General features: G+C 34.4%; 1 protein-coding gene across 4 annotated transcripts in view; it reads right to left on the bottom strand.

Annotated features, from left to right (window-relative positions):
* Window positions 1-26,066, bottom strand: part of CSMD3 (CUB and Sushi multiple domains 3) — a 605,903-nt gene that overhangs the window by 348,039 nt on the left and 231,798 nt on the right. For 2 of the 4 annotated variants that reach the window (XM_064646451.1, XM_064646458.1), the window contains exon 7: window positions 7,367-7,672. The exons of the other annotated variants lie outside the window; for them this stretch is intronic. In XM_064646451.1, the coding sequence (XP_064502521.1) occupies window positions 7,367-7,672 (306 nt within the window). The remainder of the gene's footprint in view (window positions 1-7,366; window positions 7,673-26,066) is intronic. 4 annotated transcript variants of the gene reach the window in all.

Raw genomic sequence — 26,066 nt, 5'->3', positions numbered from 1 at the left:
CTTCAGAAATTTACATTAAAAATCTCTAAACCTAGTGATCACTATAACCCAACACACTCATTAATGTAGCACTGTCTTCCAGAACCTTTCTGCACTTTGAAAGGACATTAGAGGACATAAATTTTCATCAATTTTTGTAGTACATAATGAACTGCATAGGTTAATGAAGAGCCATTCAGAAGATTAACAATCAGACTACAAAGTGGTGAACCATCCACTTTTCATACTATTCCATTTTTCACTTTTTACATGAGCTGATCCTAGTTCCTCTTTTATTATCCAACCCCTCCACACAACCTCCCCACACCCTTCTGCCCCTTTCAACTGATCTGCCCCTGATCAAAGTAGATTGTATAGAATATTTATATTTCAAATTACTGCAACTACTGCATTACTACACTGAATTAATATTTTAAAATGATTACTAGTTTAAAACTATCAAAGTTTCAATTTTGCTACTATATTCTGCATTATATGTGATATGAGAGATATATCTATCTCTCAAAGTTCTCTAATATGGAAAAATAATTATTTAAAAGGAATCAAGTATGTTAATATTTATATTTTAATATTTATATGTATATTTTAATATTAATTTACAATTGGACTAATAAGAAAATTTTTTTATATTCTAACTACAATGAATCTTATATATACCAACAAATTTTGGTCAAAAGAAGAAAAACTGAAATACTGAGGGAAAGTGATGACACAGAATGTGAGAAGCCAAATAGCAATTATAGAATTAAACATGGATAACATAACAAAGAACACTGAAGAACTGCAGGAATTTCTAGAAAAAATAAATAGAAGAAACAAGTTCGGAAAATAAAATTGACAGGCAAGTATAAAAGGCAATAATTCAATTAAAATATTAACCAACTCATTTATTGAAATCACTATGACGGATTTGTTTTTTCACTTCCTTCTAATCACTCCAGACTTGACTATTGGACATTATCATCAGGTTTTATCTGATAAAAATCTTGAAATTAACAAAGCATAGAGTTCATCCACCAAATAGAACATATATATGTGATCTGTTGTACATATTAAATAGGTATTTACAAATGTACTATGAAATTTTAAACAAATATAGTTCATTAAATGTTTGAGTGCTAGATTGCATCTTAGTTACGCTTATTTCTTTAAATTTTTAAAATTTTTGCAAAAAAAAAAAACCCTATTATAAATACACAATCTTCTTATATACAAATATACTTAGAAATATAGAACATAATAATCCTACTGCAAAACACATTTACTTTCTTCAGACTCCCATCTCTGTAGTTCTGTGTTTACTGACAAAAGAAGCCCGCAAAAAAACCCAAAGCCAAACCCAAAAACAAACAAAAAACCCTAAAACAATCAAACAAAAAAACCACAAAACCCCCCTACCAAAACCTAAACAAAACCCACCTGAGGATGTATGCATAGTCATTACCCACTTGACTTAAAAATATTTAATAGCTCTTCAGAAAACCTCTCCTTCCCTACTCCTCCTTTTTTCTTTCTGCTTCTAAGTAATCCTCAAAAAAATAGGATACACGTATCAATATTCTAACAAATCTTTAAAAGTCTTATACTGAATAATCCCAAAGTAGTGATCTGTCATACAGGGAATCTTTCAAAAAAAGAAAAAAACCCAAGATAATTAATTACAGTCTCTTAATATTCTTTTGTTTTCAAAAGTTTCATTAGCATCTGTTTCAATTTCTTGTAACAAATCTTAAAATCTTCTTGCCTGCTACCATCATAAATTCTCCTGTAAGACACAAGCAGGAACAATTTTTTTCTCTCTATTTCATTTTTTCCTGCCTATTACTAAGATCATACATAAAGCCAGATATCAAAAAGCACAATATATGTTGGGATAAACAAGTGTTCTTAAAGAATAAAGGGGAAAGGATAGAAAAATTATAAAGGTTTTATAAGAAAGTAATAAAAAATAAAGCTGAAAACGTAAAGAAAGAGAGAATGGAGATATCGGTAAAATTAATAATATTCAATCCAGAAACTGAGGTTAAAAATTTGCAAATGCTTAGTGACATTTCTGCTCTTTAGAAGAGAAGTTTGGAGTTGTGAAATTTGTTGGAATCCAAAGTTCTCTTGAAAATAACTGGGATTTAAGATCCTAAGGAAAACATTGAGTCACTTTTGAACAACTAGACAATGACCAGAGTCATCCACTAGGACTTCCTGGAACTATTTGAGCTTGAGTTCGACAAGCAACATTTTTCCTCCAACCATTGTATCTCTTTTTCAGACTCTTTATTTTTTAAATTTAATTTATGAATTATGAACTGTATTAGAAGTCTTTTTACATTGGTTGCTCCTGGTACTCACTTGTTTCTTTATTTTAGAAACTCTTTTACAAGAGATATTGTCTTAGAATGTAAGACTTCATAATTTTATACTAAAATCAATTAAGTCACAAAAATAATTTCAATCATTTCCACTTTGTGACTTTCTTGGTGTATTTAGTTACATATCTGCTGCTGGTATAAATATTCTTTGCAAATATTCAGTTCATTAGGAAAAAAAAAGCACAGTACTTTAAATCATCATTTTTCAATATAAGAAATTAAACCATTGTTCAATTGCCTCTGCTGAACATGACTGCTGCATAAAAAGATTTTAACTCAACATTATGGCTCTTCCTAGAAAAAGTAAAAAAAGGATGGCTACTATATAGTGTTTATACTTAGTTGGCCTTATGTGATAGGAGTTGTTATTTATTTCTCGGGCACTACAATCAAGAACAGAACTCCAGTGACTTGACTGGATGTATTTAATTTTCAATCCACTTGATGCTCCTTCAGTAGAGTTATCAAGTTTCTTAAAAAAAAAATTACACTCACTTTTTAAAAATTATTTAAACTCACTTTATGGTCTTTTAAAACACCTAGAAGTGTAATAACATAAACAAAAGTGAGTGTCAGGCTTGGTTATGTTTTAAACTGGTGTATCAAAGATTCTTCTCAATTATATGAGAGAATAGAAAGCTCTGCTGTATCAACATCACCAGCTTTCACATTTGTTTTTGTTGTTTCTTTGTTTCTTCGTTTCTATCTTGAGATTTCTTTAGAAATCCTTGTGTTCCTTGTTCTTTATTACCACTGAAACCAGAAGTAAGATACTCATTATTCTCAGGGGTATATAATTATGATGTATGTGTACTTCCATATTAAAATGAACATGGAAAGAATAGGGTAGGGTAGGGTAGACTAGAATAGAATAGTTGGAGGGGCCTATGCTGATCAATAGTTCAACTGCCTGACCACTTCAGGGCTGACCAAAATTTAAGGCATATTATTCAGGGCACTGAACAAAGACCTCTTAGCATCTGGACATATGCCTCTTGGCATATCTTTAGACAGTAAAAGTATCCTTTAAAAGCACTCACAAGAAAAAGTGCTAAAATATCTCTCATGATGTTTGCATATACTTAAAAAATCTAGAGCCTTAAGAAGTAAAAGATGTAGTTGATATAAGTTATAGAACAAGTCAATAGCACTAACAGCATTGTTAAACTCTCAATTCTCACTGCATGAAACACAAATAGTAAAAAAGGCCAAAAATATCAGATTATCCTCCACTACTTTAGTTATGATGAAACTAACAGTACTTAAATGCTTAAACAGAAAAACAAACAAACAAACAAACAAAAACCAAACAAAAAAACTCCAAACCTCAAACAAACAGGAAAAAAAAATTTAAAAAAAAAAAAAAAAGAGAGAGAAAATACCATGTTTACATCATGCTTAATTTCCTTCCTGGACATCTGAAAAACACAGATCATACTAGAAACTCTGATTGCAGTATTGATTGAATGAAAGTGGTTAGGATTCTCTTTTTTTTCCCCTACTTTGGAATAGGGGAGAGGATAAACTTTCCTGATCTTGACCATTTGGTTTCTTTAGAACTAAGGACCCAAGAGGTGCTGTGTTTTTCTTCCAGCTATCCTATCTCATTATATTTTTCATTAGACTATCAAGGTGCATCTTGAAAGTAAGCTTCTTGTCCTTCATCTACTCCCTCCTTCCACAGGAAGACTTCATTGTTCCAATAACAAGAACTCTTCTTGCTCATCTCCTTACTATATCTTCATTTAAAAGTATATCTTAGTATATAATACAGTTGTATATATTATATACTAACTTGTCCTTATTTAGGTTCTCCATATACTGGCATTCACTTCTTGAAAATTTATCCTTTCATCCTGTCTTACATTTTATTTTCTAAGTTGAGACGATGAGAAAAATGTAACATCATTATAGTACTTTTATTCATCTAATGCAGTCTGAATTATTCTTGATGAGGACACTATAATCATGTATAGTATTCCTCATGTGATCTCACTACTGCCTTATAAAATGATACTTATACTTCCCTACCTCTAATGAAAATATTTCACCAAATGCACCTAGGATTTATTTTACCTCTCAAATAATCAAAACTCAAAGTCATGTCCTCTTCTGTGATTTCCAGCTAATAAGCTTAGAGAAGAAATTCTTCAGACAGCTTTTGACACAAATTAAAATTATTGTTGAGGATGACATAGTAAGTTTGGTACAATAATTCACATGTAGTAGCAGAATTTTGGATACCTGTTAACCTCTAGTTCTCTCTCCACATCTCATTCATGCATACACTTCAAAAAATATGTTTACAAAACAAAACAATATTGTTATCATCTACTCATTCTGAAAAACCTTATTGCCAGAACAATCCCATGGAAGGCAACAGTATTACTCTTTTTCTGTAGTTATTTTGCATCAGTGCTAATAAAACTCCACTATTCTGATCCTACTAGCAATATTCTCAAAAAAGCCTACAATTAAAATTATATGTACAGTACATTTTTACAATTTTAAATATCTGCACATATTTATAGCAATTTTTAGTAAATTATATTTAATATATTAAATTTTATCTTCTCAAGCATTAATTTGCACAATTTGCGTGTGCAATTCTTAAATTACAATCAAGAGCACAGCAAAAAATGCATTTCTAAAGTAAAATCTAATTTTAATATCTATTAAATAGAGAAATAATTTAAAAAGCAATTTATATAAAATTCTTAAGTAGCTCATATATGGTTCCATAGTAATTGAATATGCAGAGCAAGACAAGTAGTTTTTAGACTTTTGTGTACATTTCATTGTCAAAGAGAAAGTTAAATACTTCAATAGTAACCTACAGGAAACTGCAGAAACACCTGTGGAATATCTCTCCATAATGGAAATTCTTTCAAGCCAAATGACAATGATCTCACATTCACAAAAATTCCTTCAAAATATGTCTTTGTCTTTGCAATAAAGAATATTTTATGGAAGACAATTGCTGGTTATTTATTGAGGGTCATTTGATATGTTTTAATGACTATTATATTATCAAATATTGGTGTTTGCCAAGCAAAAATGGTAAATTTTTCCTCAGTATATGCATACCACTTTAATAGCAGGCACACATATAGTGTTCTGTGAGTATGACACAATAAAAAAGAAATTAAAGATTTTCTATAAACAATGTTAGCAAAATCAATACTTTAAATGTCATGAGGGAATAAAATGCACACAGAAGTAGGTGTGGGCTTTATTCTCCAATAAGGTCTATACAATTCTGAGTTACTTGTATGTGGGTTGTCGTACCTTTTCATATCTGTGGTACTACTTTATCATGTGACAAATAAACACTATAACATTAATTTAGCAGCATCTTGTCTCTAAATTATTCTTTCTTTTCATCATTTAATGTTTAGCACTTTAAAATGACAACTTTGAAGCATGTGCCTTACCTATATCTTGTATTAAAGAATAGGTCACAGAAGAGAGGAACACAGAAAAAAGTGGAAAGGACACTGCAGTCTAATGATTACAAACAGAAAATAGAAAAAACTGCCTGCATATCACATTTAACTGCCAAATTAGTACACTTATACATCTTTAAAATACAAAATATTATTACGGGCCCTCAGATACTCCCTCTTAACTGAAAATAAGCCTGCTTTTTTTAACTGGATCAAAGATGTTCTTAAATGAATGCATATCTATACAACCAGTACAAACCAAATTGTTGATTAATTTATACCAGTCAATAACCCGAAAGTACTTCAGATTTGTATTGAAATTAATATGAATTAAATATGAACATCTGTTTAGTGATTTATATTCCATATGCAAACCAAATACTGTTTGCATTTTAGTTGTTCTACTTAAATTACATATTTTAAAATTCTGTTGTTTCAAAAGATGTTAGTAAATGACGCTACAAAACTTATACTAGATGACTATCCAGTAAGACAATAGATTCCAATCTAAAGAAGTCATTACAAAATATCAGTCATATAATGAAATTTCTGCATATTGCTTTAGCTATAAAAGATGTTTCTCCTCCATGTATTTCATATTTGTGTTTATAAATTCTTAATGTACAATTGATTAACATGAAAAATCCAAAATATATAATAAATGATATTCAACAAATACCCTGCAAAATTAAGCTGATCCTTCTCTGAACTTGTGTATGTATAAAAAAATACCACATTAATTTTTTTCTGAATGTCTGCTGATTAAATTAAGACATTCCAGCATTACTTTTTCTCATCCTCATGTTTCAGATGTCTACCTTTACCTTTTTACACAGCAAATCATCATGGCTGGGCTTCGCGAATGAAGATTTGGGAAGGGCACTACCCACGTTTGTTGCAGGCGCATTGGTGGCTAAAAAGGCCAATATGAGATAGACACGTCCGGTTGCAAAAGGCATAGCAGAAAGACTCCTTAGGAGGTATATTCTGCAAGGCACAATTCTTTCTGCGTTGTCTTTGGTCATTGATTTCATATTTGATGAAATGAAAATGTACAGATGTTTTAAAAAGCCAAAATTTTGCTGAAAATTTAAGCAGAAGGGAGACGAGTACAACTGCATCACCTATTAGTTTAGAACAGCAGCTATTTATAAAGTACATTTTATTATGCTATAGTTAATTATGTCTAAACACATATGCAGAATAGATTAATATCCTAATCTCAATTCTCTAAACTTTCATCAGATGTTACTTACACTAAGCTGCATTATGAAATATAATGATATAAGCTATAAAGTGGCATCAAAAGAAAATTCCATATCTTTCCCTTTTGTCTTTTCATAAATCAAATCAATTTAAATTACCAAGACAATATTATTACTAATTTCATTTTTCCATTTGGCTGCCCCATTAGAATGCAAATTTAGGCAGATTTAATCCCTTTCCCATTTGGTTCAACTACATTTCCTCAAAGGATACCTGAACTTTCACTTTTAACTTACACAAAATATTTTTGCATAACTACATGGGCACAAGTAAAATAATATCCAATACCTCTATGAGTAACAACTGCAAGTTCTTTAGTTCTTTCTATCTGCTCAGCATTTCTTGGTCGTCTTCTTGTGCTTTGTAAATTTGCTTGATGAAGAGAGAGTGCTTCCTTGTAACTGGCCGACTCCAGAATTGATTTTCTTATATTCATAGCTTGCACTTGTTGTTCTTCAGAAGGTTGTCTATGGGTGGTCACTGCACTGGATACAGCAACATCAGCAGATGTGCTAGCAACAGTAATGGCACCAGTAGTGGCCGCAATATGCTCCTCTAACTCACCAGTGGAGGCAGTTTTGATGAAAGAAGAACCTGTGGGACACACAGTAGCACTGGATGCTAACTCTTTCTTTTGAATTGTGTTTTCCTGATCAATCTAAAAGATTAAATTTCCTTCTGTTTAGCATAGTAAAGACAACTGACATAAAAAGAGGAAGGTCAATATGCTTTATTTAAAAATTTGAAGCAATCAGAACATTGTTTAATGCTAGTGAACATTTTGTAATTATACTGATATTGCATTTTAAGTTTTAAATGTTCTCAAAACTTATACTATAAACTTTTATACCAGGCATAATGACAGCACGTAATTTTCACCTCTGCAAATGCAGTCCTGAAATCAGCATGGCTAGAGCAAAATATACAGCTATATCATTAAAAGGACCCCCATATGTAGAAAAGCGACAACCATTCTATTGAGGAGTGAAACAGCAGCATTATATAGTAACCTAGGCAGCAGGCAAAGCCACTGTACTCCAACTGCTAATAAGGCTGCCAAATACGTTCATTCTTTTCATCAAAGCTTGACAGGGCTCTAAAAGCCCATTTAGACTTGACACAAGGCCAAGGGTAGATGGATAATAAAAAGTACGCATTTAAACAAATCATCTCAGCATAATTATTTATACTTAAGATTGTACAGAGGCTTCATGTGTAATTCTCTTTTTGCTCTCTGATAACTGTAATAGGCCAGATTATTTTACTCAAAAACCTCACTCACAAAATGTTGGACAAGCTAAAAAATTGTCTATGAAAACATTAACTTAGCACTTCTAACTTTTTTGTACTTGAAATATATAACCCATGTAGGATTTTTCAATATTTTATTAACATTTTCATCCTTCCCCATTCCCCACATTTGGCTGCAGATGCTTGGAAGCCAAGTCTCTCACCTGTGAGCATTTAGAACATCTAACACAGTAGAAACTCCATCTTGACTGGAACGAATAAATGACTGGGCAATGCATAACAAAATTCACCATAAAAATTTGCATAAACAAACTTGATGTAGCATGAACTGTACTATGTCATACTAGTATCTTTAAAATATGGCTTTTTTATTCCATAATAATGATTAGGAGTTCTTGAACAGTCATTCAAACAATAATGTTCCACACTTCTCTTTTTACTTTTGAGTCATTCTATCATGCAGCCTTTGAGACTTGTCCTTAACGTGTAGTGGGTGATATCAGGATGAAAAGAAGTTTTCCCACTGTTAGAAACGCCTATACACTAGAAAATGGGAATAAGACTCCCAGAGGAACTAAGCAATATATATCATTTTTCATGCACAAGGCATATCAGATCTCTGATCAGAATTCTCCAATGTTCTGTATAAATAAATGGAACAGATCCTCATGCCGAAAATACTCAGTCTTGCTAATAAAGTCTCTATTGTTTACTGCAGAAATTTTAGGCTAAAAATGTTTTATTTCATTACACTATTAAAAAATACTACCATAATAGAAAACTTTAGTGTTTTATAGACAAGTAATAAAGCTGCTGTAGGTACATTATTTCTGCGGTCTTACATTTATTTTCTTAAGATCTGTTGTGCAGTACAGCACTTCTAAATCATACAGTGGCGGTTTCCTCTGCAAAACTAAAAAAATCTTAAAAGCACAATGTAAGACTACAGATTTATGTGTCAGGGACCAAATCAAAAACTGTTTACTGTCCTGTGATGACAGGGGTACAAGTAACTAAAATAGACCTAGACACGTTTTATTCTTTATTTCAGAATAAAAGAAGAAAACTGTCATAACAATGCATAATATCAAAGGACTAGACTATTTATGATTCAGTATACAATAAATTTTGACAGACTGGTACCAAGCGTAAAACACAGAAAATACAAATGCACGGCCAAGAGATATTTTGTAACAGAAAAGTGTTGATTAAAAGAAAGAAAACTTAATGTATGTTACATAACCACTATTATTAAAGCAAAATTTATGTGGACACATCTTTATCGTGCAAGAAAATGTACAAGAACAAGCAGTCACCTGCTTCCAATACCAAGCTCAAAGCAAAATTAGATTCAGAATCTCAGTCAAATGACCTGTTCTATGCAATTGATTTACAGAGGTACAGCACTTCAAATGAAAACAACTTAAAAGAAAATTCATCTCAAAAGAAAAAAGCAAGAAAAATTAAACTTAACTAAAGTTGCAGAGCTTATACATTGAAAAGTACTACTTTGATACAGAGGCAACTTTCAAGCAGAACACCTAACTCACTAGGCTTCCACATCCACTTACACTGCAGAAAAGAACCGATGAAGAAGATCAGTAAAGTCAAACAGCATGGTTTAATTTACATGGAGGATTTTTGAGAGAAAATTAATGTATGTTACAATCTTGTAAATATCAGCTACTGTGTAGAAGAGATCCATTGATCTTTCTCTAAATATAATTTATAATCTGTAAAAGCATGAACTTTGATGTCTTAGTATTTTATGGAAAGTTTTAGACCAATTGAAACACCCATGTTGTATGGGCATTGTAACATACTCTCCACTTCAGTCATCTGCAGTCACATCCGACATTTCAGTTTGTCAAAGAGATTACTTTAAAAATTATATTTTCCTATATAATCCAAAATATACTCACATATTATTTTACTTTAATATTCTGGTTAAAAAAAAATAAAGAAAAAAAGAAAAATAAAATCTAGCAATAATAAATGGCAGAAGACAGAAGAAAGGAAGACTGAACTCTGCTTTTGGGGAAAAGTTTAAATCAACAATTTGCAGTCAACTGAAGTCATCTCAGAGGTAGGTCATAGCTTTGAATTCACAATCAGCAACTGAGAAAATTTGAGGCTTGAGGAACTGTCTGGCTGCACCATACAAAGAAGCAATAAGGACAAGGGGTTGAGAAAGAGTAATTGTTGCTCAGGGCATGTGTGCACAAAGAAAGAGAACCTGACCAACCCAGATGAGACCTACTAGACTGGACACTAGACAAGCACTTAGCTCTAAGTAAGTCGCTGTGGAAGGAGAACAGATTAAAATCAGTAAAACTGAGGAGCTTTCATGTATTAAATTTGCCTGCCTACACAAGGAAAGATTTGAAGCAACAGTTACACATAAAAATCTGTAACTATGTAGAAGTGGAAAGAGATCAAGCTGATGATCTACAGAGCAATTCAGTTTAGAAAACTAGTCTGAACAAAACACTACTCAAAAGTGTTGTAACTGCTAAAACTTAGGATAATGCAAACATATGGGAGACCCATAAGTCTTTCTATTTATATATGAGTGGAAGTTCTTGATTACAGGTTCATTTTTAGTAAAGAAAGGAGGCAATAGCCTTTGACATTTGCCTGAAACAAAGTTTCAAAAATAGATTATGAATCTGTGCTAGAAACACACACTTTGCATATGCAATATACTACAAGTATACACAGGGCTCCTGTTGTAAACATGATAGCAAAGGAAATTTACCCCAGATAAACTCATAGTGGAAGTTCTCATTTAAATCAATTTAATGGACTAACTATTACAATTTCTGAGGGAATAAACTAGGAAGATAATAAATACCTTTGCCCACTCTGCAGAAGCACTCACCAGAAAAAAAATTAAGGCAAAAAATGATATCTAATAGAGTGAAAATGCTTGTTGAAAATTATCTGTTTATTTTCCCTTTTAGAAGACTATAACTTGGGGAAGTTTACTTATTCCATTTCCCCTCTTCTCCAGGTTGAAAAAGCTCAGCTTCCTCATCCTCTTCTCACAGGGCAAGTATTCCAGTCCCCAATCATCTTGGTGGCCCTCCACTGAACTTGCTTCAGTGAAAAACCCTCTTCCCTGTCATGGGGCCCACAACTTGATGCATTATTCCAGCTATGGTCACAGGAATGTTGAGTAAAGGACAATAATCCTTCCTTTTAGTCTACTGGCCACAATCTTATTAATGTAACTCAGGATGCTGTTGGCCTTCCTTGCTGCCAGGGCACACTGCAGGGCCATGCTCAGTTTGCTGTCTGCTGTAACACACAGGGTCTATTAAGCAGAGCTCCTTTCTATCAGACAATCCTGTTGCCAGGTGTTCTTCCTACCCAAGTGCAGGACTCTACACTAGCCCTTGTTGAGTTTCGGAGGATTCCTTTTGGCTCATTCCTCCAGATTGTCTATGTCCCTACGGCAACTCTGTCCTCAACTATACTGACTGCTGGTCCTCAGCTATAATGACGGGCATTTTGGTGTCATCTGCAAATCTAATAAGAATGCACTCTGTCCTTCATTCAAGCTCATGGATAAATACATTGAACAGAATTTGAACCAGAACAGACTCCTGTAGTACTACACTTGTTACTGGACTCTAGGTAGAGAGTCTGGCCCATTTATAACTATTCTCTAAATTTAATTTTTTTAACTGCAGTGGTGAAGGAACAGATGAAAATAAGTAAATTGTTTATAAGACCAAATAAATGGGATCTAAAGCTATGGTCCAACAGCTATTCTAATTAATTAGAATTAATTTTGCTGATTAATTCCTACAAACCAGCTTGAGTTCAAAATGTGAAAGCGAACAGGGATATTCACTACCTTATTTATTCAGGATGAATTCAAAATCCAGGACTTTATCAGTCCTTGTGACACATATGACCCAGCCACAGACTTCTCAAGCAAAGTTAAAGGTCCTTAATGCAGATGACCCTAAATGGAACTCAGACGATAGTAAAGTGCTAATGAGGTGTCTGATGTGAAGTCAGCCTGGGACTTTTCCTGTGTATCTTATTAGCAAGTAAGCCAGTCTATCGTTTTGCAATGGGTAATTGAGAAAGAAATTTAGATTGTCTTCAGCAAAAATTAAAAAGCATATCTCATTAAAGAGAAAAAGAGCTGCTTAAAATTATATATAGAATTTAAAAATTAGTAATAACTATCTTCTTTCTTCTTTCAGATGTTGAAGGACTTTTAGTCAAGACTTATTTAGCTTCCTTATAAACTTACTATACTTAACTAACTTTGGAGTGACCAGTGCATCCTATTAAGAAGACTTTTTTTTTTTCCTATCTTAATTAACTGTTCTCTTTGATGTTCTCTGTCACTAAATATCTGAATGCTAGCAAGAAATTTCCAATAAAGTTACAAAACTAATTAGAAGAATATATTCTGGATCTGTTAAAGGGCTGTTCAAGTTAGTGTAGATATAACAGCTTATTTGACTCTTTTAACATATTTTAAATATGTCATTCCAGCCTTATTATTTTAAAAAATCACTTTTTTTACTCTTCAGAAATTTCTAGTATCTTTACCTGTTCTTAAGTTCAAATTACAGTTCTGCTTCTGTTGATTTACAAGAAAGTAATAGAAAAGAAAGGAATCAGATACATAAACATACATTTGAGAACATAAAATCAGTGTTAATGGCTGACATAAAGCATTCTTCTGACCAAATCAATTTTCAGTTCCTAGCTATTTAGAAAAGAAATAAAATTGTGGATTTAAAGAAATACATGACTGAAAAAAAAATGTGGTTCAAAACAAATTGCTAGACTTTAGTTAAAAGAGACAATGATCCCTGGATTTATACAAATAGCAAAGACTTCAAAAGCTGTCTAGCCAGACGTTTAATAAAATACTTTGTGTTCCTTTTGTTTTCATGTTGTCCACAACTGTGTGAATTGATTCAGAATTTAATTTTTGTTTTCTTTTGGTACCAGAAGTTACTTCTTTGCATTACTGCATTCTTCTCTGATTTTTTTTTATCCTTCCTTTTCCCCTCTCTCTTTTTATCAACCTCTCTATTGTTATTTCTTTCTTCTTTTTTTATCTATTTTATATCAATTTCAAATGTAAATCAATTGCTGCAGTAAGACGTATACCAGAAAAGTCTGAAAGTAACAATTAAGCATCAACCAGAAATTTTCGGTGATGCAGGAGATATGTCATCCTTCAGTACACACATGTGTCTATGATCTTCCAAATGCTTCTCTCAGTGAACTTAAGATCACTTTACATTTTTAAGTAGATACTGAAAATATAGTAAATTTATGCATCTTAAAGTTATCAAACTGATTACTTTTGAAAATCTGAAAATCCAGACAAAGTCGACCTTCTAGTTTTTGATAACACAAACATGCCAAACATCTCTAACATGATTTATCTCCTCTCCACTAAACTAAGGACATAAACAGAGAACTACTACTTTTTTTTCTTTTACGTATATCTACCCAAATAATAGCTTTTATTGCAGAAATATATGCTTGTTTAATAGAAAAAAAAATCCAATATAGGCCCACATATGGATACTGTTTTCAGTTGGTTTAACTTAGAAAGTACTTTTTGAAAGATCTATTATTTTTAAGACAAAACAAAAACCAAAACCAAAGTTTAACACAAATGAATGTTAGTAAATGAGAAATCAGTGATTTGAAATACAAAATAATTATATTCATATAGTTATACTGTGCTTTCTTTTCAAAAGACATGTGCATCAATGATAAATCTGTGTAATCCAATATAACCTACCAAAAAACCCCAAACAACCCAGTTTATAAATTTTTCAACAATACTATAGGAATATATTAAATGAATTGTATAATGCTGGCAATGGAAAATATTCATGTCTACTGGCCTTATTACCTGTAGCCATCTTAAAAAGGGTACCTTTATTGTATTTGTTAACTAAAAAGCCTTGCCAATATTGTCTTATATATATATTTTCTTTCTAATTTGGTATTGTGAATCGCAGTGCAACAGAAAGTGTTATTTCCTGGTTTAAGGGATAGGATAAAATCAAATAGACAACTCTTAAAGAATAATTACTATACAGATTATGTACACAACAATGTATATAGAAACCATTTAACAAAAAGATAAGTTTAAAATTTAAAGGTTCTGATTTCTAATTCTGTTTCCTGTGTCACCATGGACATGCCATCACATTGTAGTTCTCTCATTTCTTTTCAGCAAAATTAAATCCACACTTTCCTTTTATTGCCAGAAAGATATTAATATTAGTTGCTTAATATCTGTTCAGTGTTATTAGCAAGTAAAATGGCATCCATAAATCAAATATACAGTTCAAGATAGAACAATACTTGCCAAAGCTTGAACTATATAATGATATGGGTTTGACACTCCTTTATTTCACATTTTCAATGAAGTTCAGATACACGGAAAACTAATGAATCTGAAAACCAGTAATAATCATCTTTCATTTATTCTTAATAGCAAAAAATCTTTGTACCATTGCTCTTGAGTATCTACATCAGGTATCTAACATTTGCCCTAAGCAGGCTAAATGCCCAAATTTTCTATTCTAAATCCAGTGTTAGGCATCAAGAAGCTATTTGACACAAACTTAGCACTAAAGATTACTAAAGACTCCAGAAATTTATCCAATGCAGTCATCTTCACTACAGGGAAGATTATTTTAAGAGCTTTTTTAACACTTAAGCACATATTTTGCATTGTTTACCCTACCTATGTCTAGAAAAATTAACAGAGACTGGCGTCTAATAACTATAATTTTACCATTAGTAATACAAGGCCATGGAATTTATATTGACCCCATGCAGGCTGGCCTTGGCCTGAGGACGTTTTCATTATTTTTGGTAGCTCATAGTTGTCAAGTGAATATTTCCTGACCTGATTTTATTTCAGAAATGTTGTGCTCTGATAATACTGCATACAACAATGGTCTGATAAAGCTACATAATCCCTGCATAGCAAGCAACAGCCCTTTATACTTAGTGAGGCTGAGGGACGCTAATGTGCAACTTTCAGATTTTAATAAACAACAATGAGGAAGAGGCAGACTGTGTTAAGAAAACATACAAAAAAGAAATAATCGAACTCCAAGACTGAAGAGGAAGCTTACTCTGCCACCTCCAGGAGCATCAAACTCCTTCTAACAGAAACCCTTGGATGATCTCAATTAATTGTAATCTCCACCCAAGGGCACACTAAAAAAGATGAAAATACAGTGGAGAAATACAGTGGAGAGTAGGAAGGCAGTTCTTAGCTTTTATAAGTGTATTATTATTATTATTGATGCTATTCTGTATTACATAATTTAGACTACCAGACCATTAAAATTTTATTTGAATAACAATAAATTATCAATTCCATATAAATTGTGTTCCCTTCAGCCACAACAAGGTTCTGTGGCTAATATTATATTATGTAAGTGCATTACAACCCAACTAACTTTAGGTCTGCAATTTTGTATACCAAACATACATTATCTTTCAATGTATTTTACACCACTGAAGTACTCCTCAATAACTGTCAGGACTCTGAGAGTTCTAAGAGGCCTAAACACCACTGCCCATCCTTCCCTGGGTCTCCCCCCACACACGTCCATGGGTCCAGGACCACACATGAAGCCATCAGTCTCTGCCCCAGTGATGTCACATCAGCACCGGTCCTCTGCTCCCCACTTCCCTACCCTGCCCAGCCATGGGGCTAATGTCCCTGCCTGTCCTTGGCCTGTCCTCCTTCCCATGGAGGTGCCTGATGCCCTGGCCTGGGTCTGCCTCCAGGTGCCCCCCACAGTCTGCTCTGCTCCCTGGCTGGGGGCAATGGGACCAGCACTGGCTGCAAAGTCCAGCACTGATGGCCTCAACCCCAATTCTCTGTGGTCCCCAGCTCATCAGCCTTCAGGGAGCCAATGGCCCTTGTTTGTCTCTTATTCACTGTGAAAAATAAAATGCCTATGAACAAAGCAAAGCATTACATTTAAAAAGAATTATTTTTCCCTTTCTTCCCTCACTTGGAATAATTAAAAAAATAAAGTTAATCTCTAAGCAGTATAAATGTTAATTATAAATAAAAGCAAAGTTGAATGATTTATAAATGAAACTGTACCATATTTGATTTTTTGATTTTATCTAAAAGGTCAGGACAGTTTAAAAAATAATACTTTTAGAGAAAGGTCAGGTCCTAAGTCAGATGAAAACAATTCTCTGGGAAGAAAAAAGTTCCTTCAGTATAAAAACTGATTCAAAAACCACTTAGACTTTACAGAGATAAAGCTATTCCTGCAGAACATTACGTGCTGTCAGCACCAAGTGGGCAGTAAGTGAACTTTTAAGCTATGAAGTGGCATCCAGTGCAAAACAAGAGCTTTGCCTCAGGAAAAGCTTCCCTGTGAGATGCCCCCAGTAATCCATTAGCCAACAATTTCAAGATGCCCTAAAGTAAATGCTTACACAATAAAATAAATTTCAAAATCATTTTGAAAAGAGTTACATATGCATTGCCTTAATGAGCATTTCAAGCAATTTTGCACCACAGCACAATGATAGCCAAAATGACTAATATCCAAAATAGTTGTCTCCATTGCTGCAAGTATCTACCCTTATCTTTTTGTTGTACAGAGAAATGTTCACAAAGAGAAATTTTCTACAGGAAAAAATTTATTGGCATGTCTGAAAACATGGCAGTTTGACACTGTCTCCCATAATATCCTTGTAGGAAATGTGGATTAGATGAATGGACAGTGAGGTGGATCAAAAACTGGCTGAATGGCAGAGCTCTGAGGGTCATGATCAGCAGTTAGAGGCCTGTGGTCAGTGGCATTCCCCACAGATCAATACTAAGTCCAGCCTTATTCAACTGGTTTGTCAATAACCTGGATGAAGGGAGAGAATGTACCCTCACCAAGTTTGCTGATGACATAAAAACGGAGGTGGCTGATACAGCTAAAGGCTATGCTGCCATTCCGCAGGACAAGTGCGGCCAGCAGGTAGAGGGAAGTGATTGTACCCCTCTACTCAGCCCTAGTTGGGCCACATCTGGAGTGCTGTGTCCAGTTCTGATCTCCTCAGTACAAAAAAGACAAGGAGCTACTGGAGAGAGACCAGTGGAGGCCACAAAGATGATTTGGGGTCTGGAGCATCTCTCTTATGAGGAGAAACCATGGGAGCTGGGCCTATTTAATCTAGAAAGGAGAAGACTGAGAGGGGATTTCATTAATGCATATAAACATCTCAAAGGTGGCTGCCAAGAGGATGGTACCAGACTCTTTGAAATGGTGCCCAGCAACTGGAAGAGGAGCAATGGCCATAAACTAAACCACAAGAAGTTTCACCTCAACATGAGGAAGAACTTTAGGTTGAGGGTGGCAGAGCAGTAGAACAGGTTGTTCTGGCAGGTCATGGAGTCTCCCTCTCTGGAGACGTTCAAAACCCAGCTGGACGTGCTCCTTTGAAACCTGCTCCAGGTGACCCTGCCTTGGCAGGGGGGATTGGACTAGATAAATCCCTTCCAACCCTAACAATTCCATGATTCTGTGATTTTTCAGAAATGGCAGCTGGATTTGGATACTTCTTACACTTCTTGGGTCATAGAACTTAATAATGTCAAATTTTGAGATGGCTGGTTGCTCACCAGATATGAACATTTCAGACTTTCACAGAATGGCTGAGGTTGAAAGGCACCTTAGAATTTGGCTTTTGTCAAAACTCTCAGCAGTTTTACAGTCATTGCTAGATACTTAACCTAAATTAAATGGTACTATGCCCATGTTTGTAGAGGCAAGAGCTTCCAAAAGATTCTACAGAGTTTCAAAGCAACTTCTTTCAAATGTAAGAAAAAGTTATTGGATAGCAGTGACTGAGAGTTTTCAGCAGTAAATTTGTTCCCTCAGGAAATAAAAAATTAAAAAAAAAAACAAAAACAAAAACAAACCAAACCAAAAAAAAAAACCACATTACACTAATTCTAAGAAAATGTGAGTACAAAGTTGAGTAAAAAAAGAGATATTTTGCCTCTGTACAAAGACAAATATCAAAATTGCACTCAAAAATGATATTGTGATAGCCTCCACAAGAGGTATAAGGATGAATATATGATATTCAAGAACCATCTGGTCACGATCCTGTGCAATGTGCTCTAGGAAGACCCTGCTTGAGCAAGGAGGTTGGGCCTGATGGCCCACTGGAGTCCTTTTCAACCTTACCCTTATCAAGACCAAGCTGGATGGGGCTCTGAGCAATCTGGTCTAGTAAAAAGTGTCCCTGACCATGGCAAGGGGTTGGAATTCGATAATCTTTAATGTCCCTTTGAACCCAAACCATTCTATGATACCCATTTTGTGATTCTATCAATTTTTTCCACATTGGTTAACATTCAAAAACTCCCATTAGTGTCATTGGGAACTTGAATGATTCTTAGCTTAAGTACTATTGACCAGTTTGCTCTAAGTGTCAAAAGAGTGTGCTCAAATGGCTTCAACAAACAGAATAAGGTCAATTTATTTTAACTGAAATTTCTTTCAAAACCATAATTATATTTCCATCATTAATTTACTTAAATTATATAGGTTTGAGAAATATATATGGAAGAATATTATTTAAACATGAACCTTTCATGAAAAGACAAACTACCCAACACCATGCTGTCTACAAATGAAATATATATCTTCTTATATTTCCAATTATAAACCTGCTTATGCTATTTACCTGTTGCACTTATACACTAGACATATATTTTAGGAATTAAAAAGTATTGCTTTTAATCCCAATTAAATGAGAAGAGCAGTTTGTTTTACTTTCACAAAGTCAATATTCCCTTTTGAATTTGAGTCAGCCTTATTGAATTTGAATATATGTCCTTTGAGTCAAGGATTCTCTTCACAATTATTTCTATATATCAAAGCGTATCAGAGTAGTACTATAAACTAAACTATAAACATTACCAAAGCAATTCTGCCAAATTTGTGAAAAGTGGAAGGGTTAGCATTACATAGTTTCCAGCTGCCCCAGATTAGGGCTCAAAAGCCTTGGTGTCCTACTCCACTGGTAACTTTCTGGGTGACTTTGGGTGAGTCACTATGAAGTATGTGCCTGAATTTTGGAATCCAAAACAGACCTAATAAATATTTCAAATACTATCCCTGTGATTCATGACTTTCTAATCTGTGTATCTCCCCTCCTCCCACAGCTCTATTTATTTTCCAAGCTGAAGGGTCCTACACAGGTCAATCACTTTTCAGTCAGAAACTTATCCATGTGTTTGCTGATCTTTGCTTCCTCCGAACTTTCTTCAACTTTGCTAAATTCTTCTGAAATGCAGAGAAGCCAGAGCACCAACCGGAGTCAAGGTGCAGGTTGATTTATACAGCAGCGGGTTTTATGTTCTGTCCTCTACTCTTTCCGCAATATTTAGTTTAAAAAGCACTAAGGAGTGCTTTTTTTAAGCATTCTAAGTATGGACCTGAGGACTACGAAGTACTCCTAGTATATTGACTATGTTAGAACATAAGAGATTGCTGATATTACTTAAAAGAGTAATGATCAATAGATCTCATAATTTTATTTGCAAACTCTTCTGATTCAGTCTTCACTGGCAACATCTCTTCCCACACCTCTTGAGTGGACAGACTGCAAGACAGTGACTGGAAGAGCAAACTCCTTTACACTGTAAGAAAAAATCAGGTTCATCCCCTGAGGAACCTGCACATACATAAGTCTAGGGGTCCTGATGAACTGCATCCCAGAGTCCTGAGGAAATTAGCTGATGTAGTTGCCAAGCCACTCTCCATGATATTGAAAAAGTCATGGCAGTCAGGCGAAATCCCAGGGGAATTCAGGGAAAGGAAAAACATTTTACCTATTTTAAAAAGGGTAGAAAGTCAGACCCTGGGAACTAATGACCTGTCAGCCTCACCTCTGTGCCTAGAAGCTATGCTAAGGCACACGGAGAACAGGGAGGTAATTTGGGACAGTCAGCACAGCTTCACCAAGGTCAAGTACTGTCTAAGCAACCTAGTGGCCTTCTACAATGGACCAACTGCAACAATGGACAAAGGAATGTAATCTCTCTGGATTTCTGTAAAGCCTTTGACAAGGTCACCCACAACATCCATTTCTCTAAACTGGAAAGAGATGGATTTGATGGGTGAACTGTTCAATGGATGAGGAATTGTTTGGACAGTTGCATCCAGAAGGAAGTGGTTAACAGTTTAGCGTCCTGATGGACATTGTGGTCAAGTGGTGTCCCTCAGGGTTCCATGTTGGGACCAGTGTTATTCAGCGTCTTCATCAATGATATAGACAGAGAGATCAAGTGCACTCGCAGCAAGTTTGAAGACTACATCAAGCTGAGTGGTGTAGTTGACATCCCTGAAGGATGGGATGCCATCCAGAGGGATCTGGACAAGATTGACAAGTGGGCCCATGGGAATCTCAGGAGGTTCAACAAGATCAAGTGCTAGGTGCTGTACCTGGGTCGGTGCAACCCCTGCAATCAATACAGGATGGGAGTTGAATAGAACAAGAGCAGCCCTGCTGAGAATGACTTGGGGGTGCTGGTGGATGAGAGGCTGGATGTGACCCAGCAATGTGCACTTGTAGCCCAGAAGGCCAATCATACTCTGGGCTGCATCAAAAGCAGCGTGGCCAACAGGTCAAGAGAGGTGATTCTGTCCCTCTACTCTGCCCTTATGAGATCCCATCTGGAACACTTCATCCAGCTCCGAGGTCCCCAGCACGGGAAGGGCATTGACCTAATAGAGAAGGTCCAGAGGAGGGCCACAAAGATAATTAGAGGGATGGAGCACCTCTCACATCAGGAAAGGCTGACAGAATTGAGATTGTTCAGCCTGGAGAAGAGAAGGCTCTGGGGAGGCCTTATTATGGCATTTCAGTACTCGTAGGGGGCCTATAAGAAAGATCGGGACAAACTTTTTAGCAAGGCATGAAATGATAGGACAAAGGCTAATGGTTTTAAACTGAAGCAGGGTCAATTTTTACTAGATACAAGGAAAACTTTTTACAATGACAGTTGTAAAACACTGGAACAGCTCACCCTGAGAGGTGGCAGATACCCCATTCCTGGAAATATACAAGGCCAGGCTAGATGGGGCTCTGATTAACCTGATTTAGTTGAAGATGTCCCTGCTCACTGAAGATGGGATGGAGTAGATGACCTTTAAAAGGTCCCTTCCAACTCAAGCTATTTTATGATCCTATGAAATTAAGATAATTTTGCAGTTCTTGTTATGCAAAGAGAGAGACAAAAAAGCCACACAAGCTAAGGTCTGTAAACCATGATAACTCTGCATGACACTATTTTTAACTGCTCATGATGGAATCCACTCTATACAGTCCAAAAAGTACCTTGTTAACCCAAACTTTTATGCTAGGTTTCAGCTATTTCATGTTGGAAAGGTGAATTTTCACAGTTCGAATTTGAGGATACTGGCAAACTCATTTTTTAACATTTCTCCTTGCGCACACCATCTTGTACCTTCTAAGATTTGTCCTCTCTAACTGTTAAATCCAACTAGCACATACCAGATTCCAGCCAGGGTATATATCATGCAAGGAGTTTTCTTATCCAGTTAGTCATAATTATTCAACAGATTCCCTACAGGTTCCATCTCCTTATTACTGTCCATCCTGTCAGCTAAATCTTTCCTCACAATGCCTCACTCTCCACTCTAACCACTTTACTTGGCTCTCTATCTTTCTCCTGCATACTCAGAAAAGTTCATTTTCTGAAAAGGTAAACCAATGTTCATTGCTACAGGATTCAGACAAAAAAAAAAATACATACATCTATAAAACCAAACAATTAAGTAAATTAAAAACAAACAAACAAAACAACAAACACCAATGCTACAAATACTTTAGTATTCACACTGCTATTCTACATTTGTTCTTGCAGTTTTCAAACAGAAACAGAGAAGGTTTGACCACCATGGTTCTCAGGAGACTTCTACTAAGTTTTCTTTCAGATATGAACAGTACTGAAATTTCACACAATGAAGATCTAAAGAAATTGCATAACTGAGAATCTCTTTGGTAGTAGTTATTGATTTTGCAGATTAACAAACTCCATAAAATAATATGCACTGGTATGTAAGGTTTATTGCCTCAGCTGCATTTAAGCAAAAATACTTTGCTGAACGAAGATGTATATTTTAATAATTTCCAGGTGCCTGTGAATGGAGAAGAAAAGTCAAATTCTTTCAGCTTTCTCATACTGCTACTGATACATTACATGAATAAAGGGGTCAATGTTTTAAAGTATAAAAGTATTCATTGGTAGGAACTAAGGTGGGGAAAGTGTAACTGGAAATTGAAAAATTAGTTCAGAAAATTTCCTTCCTTACTTGAAGAAGCATTCATTAAAAGATTAATTTTTCATTAAATAGATTTTCTTTCTTATTTACTGGGGGATACTTTGCAAAAGGTACTTTTACTTCTGAAATTAGATAATCTTAGACAATTCTGAAGAGCAATACCAAATGTCCTCAACCTTACTTATACTGGGAATGAGTAAAAACTGAAGTCTCTTATTTAAGACTAAGAAATAACTTCTGACTTAACATGTTGCATGGGTCACTTCCATATTCATATTCAAAAGCAGAATTTTGGATCTATTTTATCTGTTGGAAAAAGAATAACTTTCCTATCTTTAGGCAGAAGGTTATTCAGCATATTATTGTCTACACATATACGGTGTGGTTAGAGTTTTCACAAATAAAAGAGGAGGAAGAAACATTTAAAAGAGCATAAAAGCTATATTTGACATACTTTATGCCTCAACACACATCTAGCCAGTTTATATGATTAAAATTAAAACTAAATAACTACTCCACCTTTATATCCTCAAAGACATGAAAACATGCTTTCTGTCATAAGTGCAAGTGTTCTCTGTAACTACATAACAAATGTCTTTAGGCTGAAGAGATGGATAATTCAGCATAATAATTTATACAGTCTGTTTAGAAAGTACATGGGAAAAAATCCCATATTCAGTTACTTCATTATCTCTTCATCTGACTGTTGTTTTCTCATCAAAACGATTTCTTTCATTGTGTCTGTGTCCCCCAACGATAGAAGACAGCCCCCTCCAAAATGAAAAATTACCTCCTAGAGCTTAAAAATCTTGAAAATAATTCCAATACATCTGATGTCAGTGAGTATTAATTCAACATTTAAAATCTGTTTTCTAAAGTTCGACCACTTCAGGTTTGCTTCCTTTAGTGTCCAGTAAACTTTATAAACTTTATAATGTTCAAAACTGTTAAAAAACTAACTTGAATGGCTTGTCACGTTCGACCATGGTAAAATGATTTTCAGTACAGAAAAATATAAATCACTTAAAAAAAAGCCCAAGCATATTAGGAGAACATTTGCATGTCAACAATTTTCAAAGGGGAAACAAGATGTTCCGACAGTTAATTTCAATAGCACTAAATATTTTGAATGTAAACAAGTGTTTCATTCCATGTTCTTCCCTCAGTTGTTTTATCATCTTGACACGAACAGATCATCAGTGCAATATATTACAGTGTTTGGAGTCTATGAAGCATACAGATGTATAGGTTAATGGATCAACGTTTTGACCTTATCAAAATTAAGTATTTTGAAGGTCCTATACACTGTATAGTTTATGTACTATCAATAGAAGTGTTCAATTGCTAGAGAATAGTTAATTTTTCTTGAATTTTAGTGGATTTCCTTGGATGAAATATTTTTAATATATGTATAAAATATGTATATGTATACATATACACATATGTATTACTATATGTAAACATGTATATATAATTATAAATAGTATATGTAGTTCTATATAAAATATATATTATATATTATATAAAAATGGTTTTATATATCACTGTATATAATATTTATATATGTATTAACAGGATCACTAAAACCACACTGAGCTTTAAATACTTTTTCCCCTTCCATAAACCAGGATTATTCATATTACCTACAGATTTTATAGTTTCAGTATATCCTTTCCTTGGTTTTTATTGTTGCTTGAAATTATGTTTTTCATTTAAATTTATAAATTACTGAACTTTCAACAAACCTGACCTAACCAAAGAAAATGCTTTCTAAGCATTACCTAAATTGAAATAAATAGTATCTCAGTACATTTTTCTTGTCTTCTACAAAGGAGATGGAATTATTTACAGTCAGTAGTACCTAGAATATTATCATTTGCTCTTTTGTAAACAAAACTAGAAGTGCGTAGAACAGTAAATGAAACAGAAAGCTATTAAAATGTTTGAATGCACCTAAAATATTAGAGGTTTTTCTTTATGGCAAGTATGAAATTAAGAAGATGCATCTGTTAAATCATTAAAATTGGAAAGGACTCTTTACTGCACCACTTAATGCTTATTTCAGAAGTAAATTACAATCCAACAATTTAAACATTAGCACAGACTGCCAAGTTTTAATATTTAACATTAGTACTATCAACTTTTTTAAATGAAGCATTATCTTATTTGAAGTAGAAAAAGGTGAGTTAAAATTTTAAAAACAGATCTTTCTGGATGGGCACACAGAGCTAACTGTCAACAATGACGTTTTTAAAACCTATCATTGGCAGAATTCTAAAAATAAGTTCTTTAAAATGGGGGAGGATCAAGTAAATGCAGCACTTTTTCTCCTCTATGACTTGACTAGAGCAAAATCAACGTAATTCTTTGCACCATTATTGTGTGGGTGTATAGTTGTGAATAAAAGACATCTCAAGGGTGCAAAGGTGAAAAATAATCTGTTTACAAAATATAGCTCAGTATAAGATGAAGTGCAGCTAAAAGACCCACGAGTATGAAAATCCACTCCAAAAATTGACTTAAGTGACAACGTATGCAATTTAAGTTTTTGTTATGTCTGGAGGAAAAAAAAGAAATCTTCTGAGAAGCTCTAGTAATTTCCTTTCAGTCTATGAAGAGAGGATTCCTTTTGCTTCCATCCATTGAAAAATCAGGTAGACATCTGGGCTGTTTTGACAATAGAAGTTCAGTGTCTTAAAAATCACAGATTTACAATTCTGATAACTAAGTATCTGTCTAAAAAAAGGAAGGAAAAATCTATCTTCTGTCAAATAAATTATCAATGCAAGCAGCAACCTATTTGCACTGGCCTGAGCAGAAGTAGGCCCTGTTCAAGTAGCAGACTTCTACAAATGTGACTCAAGTGATGCAGCACCTTTATTTCTCTCAGGGAATCTCAAGACCTTGAGTCTTCTGGTAGTAAAAAAACATTTCAGTAAGTGCGTAGTAGGTGCAAGTTGAGATTAAGATACCTACATCAGTGTGTCTGTAGTTGCACTAGACATACAAGCTATTATAAGAAATGGAAATTTAGTCATTGTAGTGCTTTAATTGGTTTTAAAGCATGTACTTAAGGACACAACAGTTGTCTATAAGTGTTTATTCTCCCATCTTCTAGTTTCTGTGCCAGAATGGCATGCCGTCCTGATTTTTGCTGGGATAGAGTGAATTTTCTTCCTAGTAGCTGTTACAGCACTATGTTTTGGATTTAGGATGAGAACAACACGCTGATGTTTTAATTGCTGTTGAGCAGTGCTTACACTGAGTCAAAGAGTTTTCAGCTTCTCATGCTGCTCTGCCAATGAGAAGGCTGGGGGTGCACAAGAATCTGAAAGGGAACACAGCGGGACAGCTGACCCCAACTGGCCAAAGAAGTATTC

Source organism: Pseudopipra pipra, chromosome 1 (assembly GCF_036250125.1).
Source record: "Pseudopipra pipra isolate bDixPip1 chromosome 1, bDixPip1.hap1, whole genome shotgun sequence".
In the NCBI taxonomy this organism is placed as follows: Eukaryota; Metazoa; Chordata; class Aves; order Passeriformes; family Pipridae; genus Pseudopipra; species Pseudopipra pipra.
Note: the sequence above shows the minus strand (reverse complement) of the source record. Positions and strands in the feature narration are given on the sequence as shown.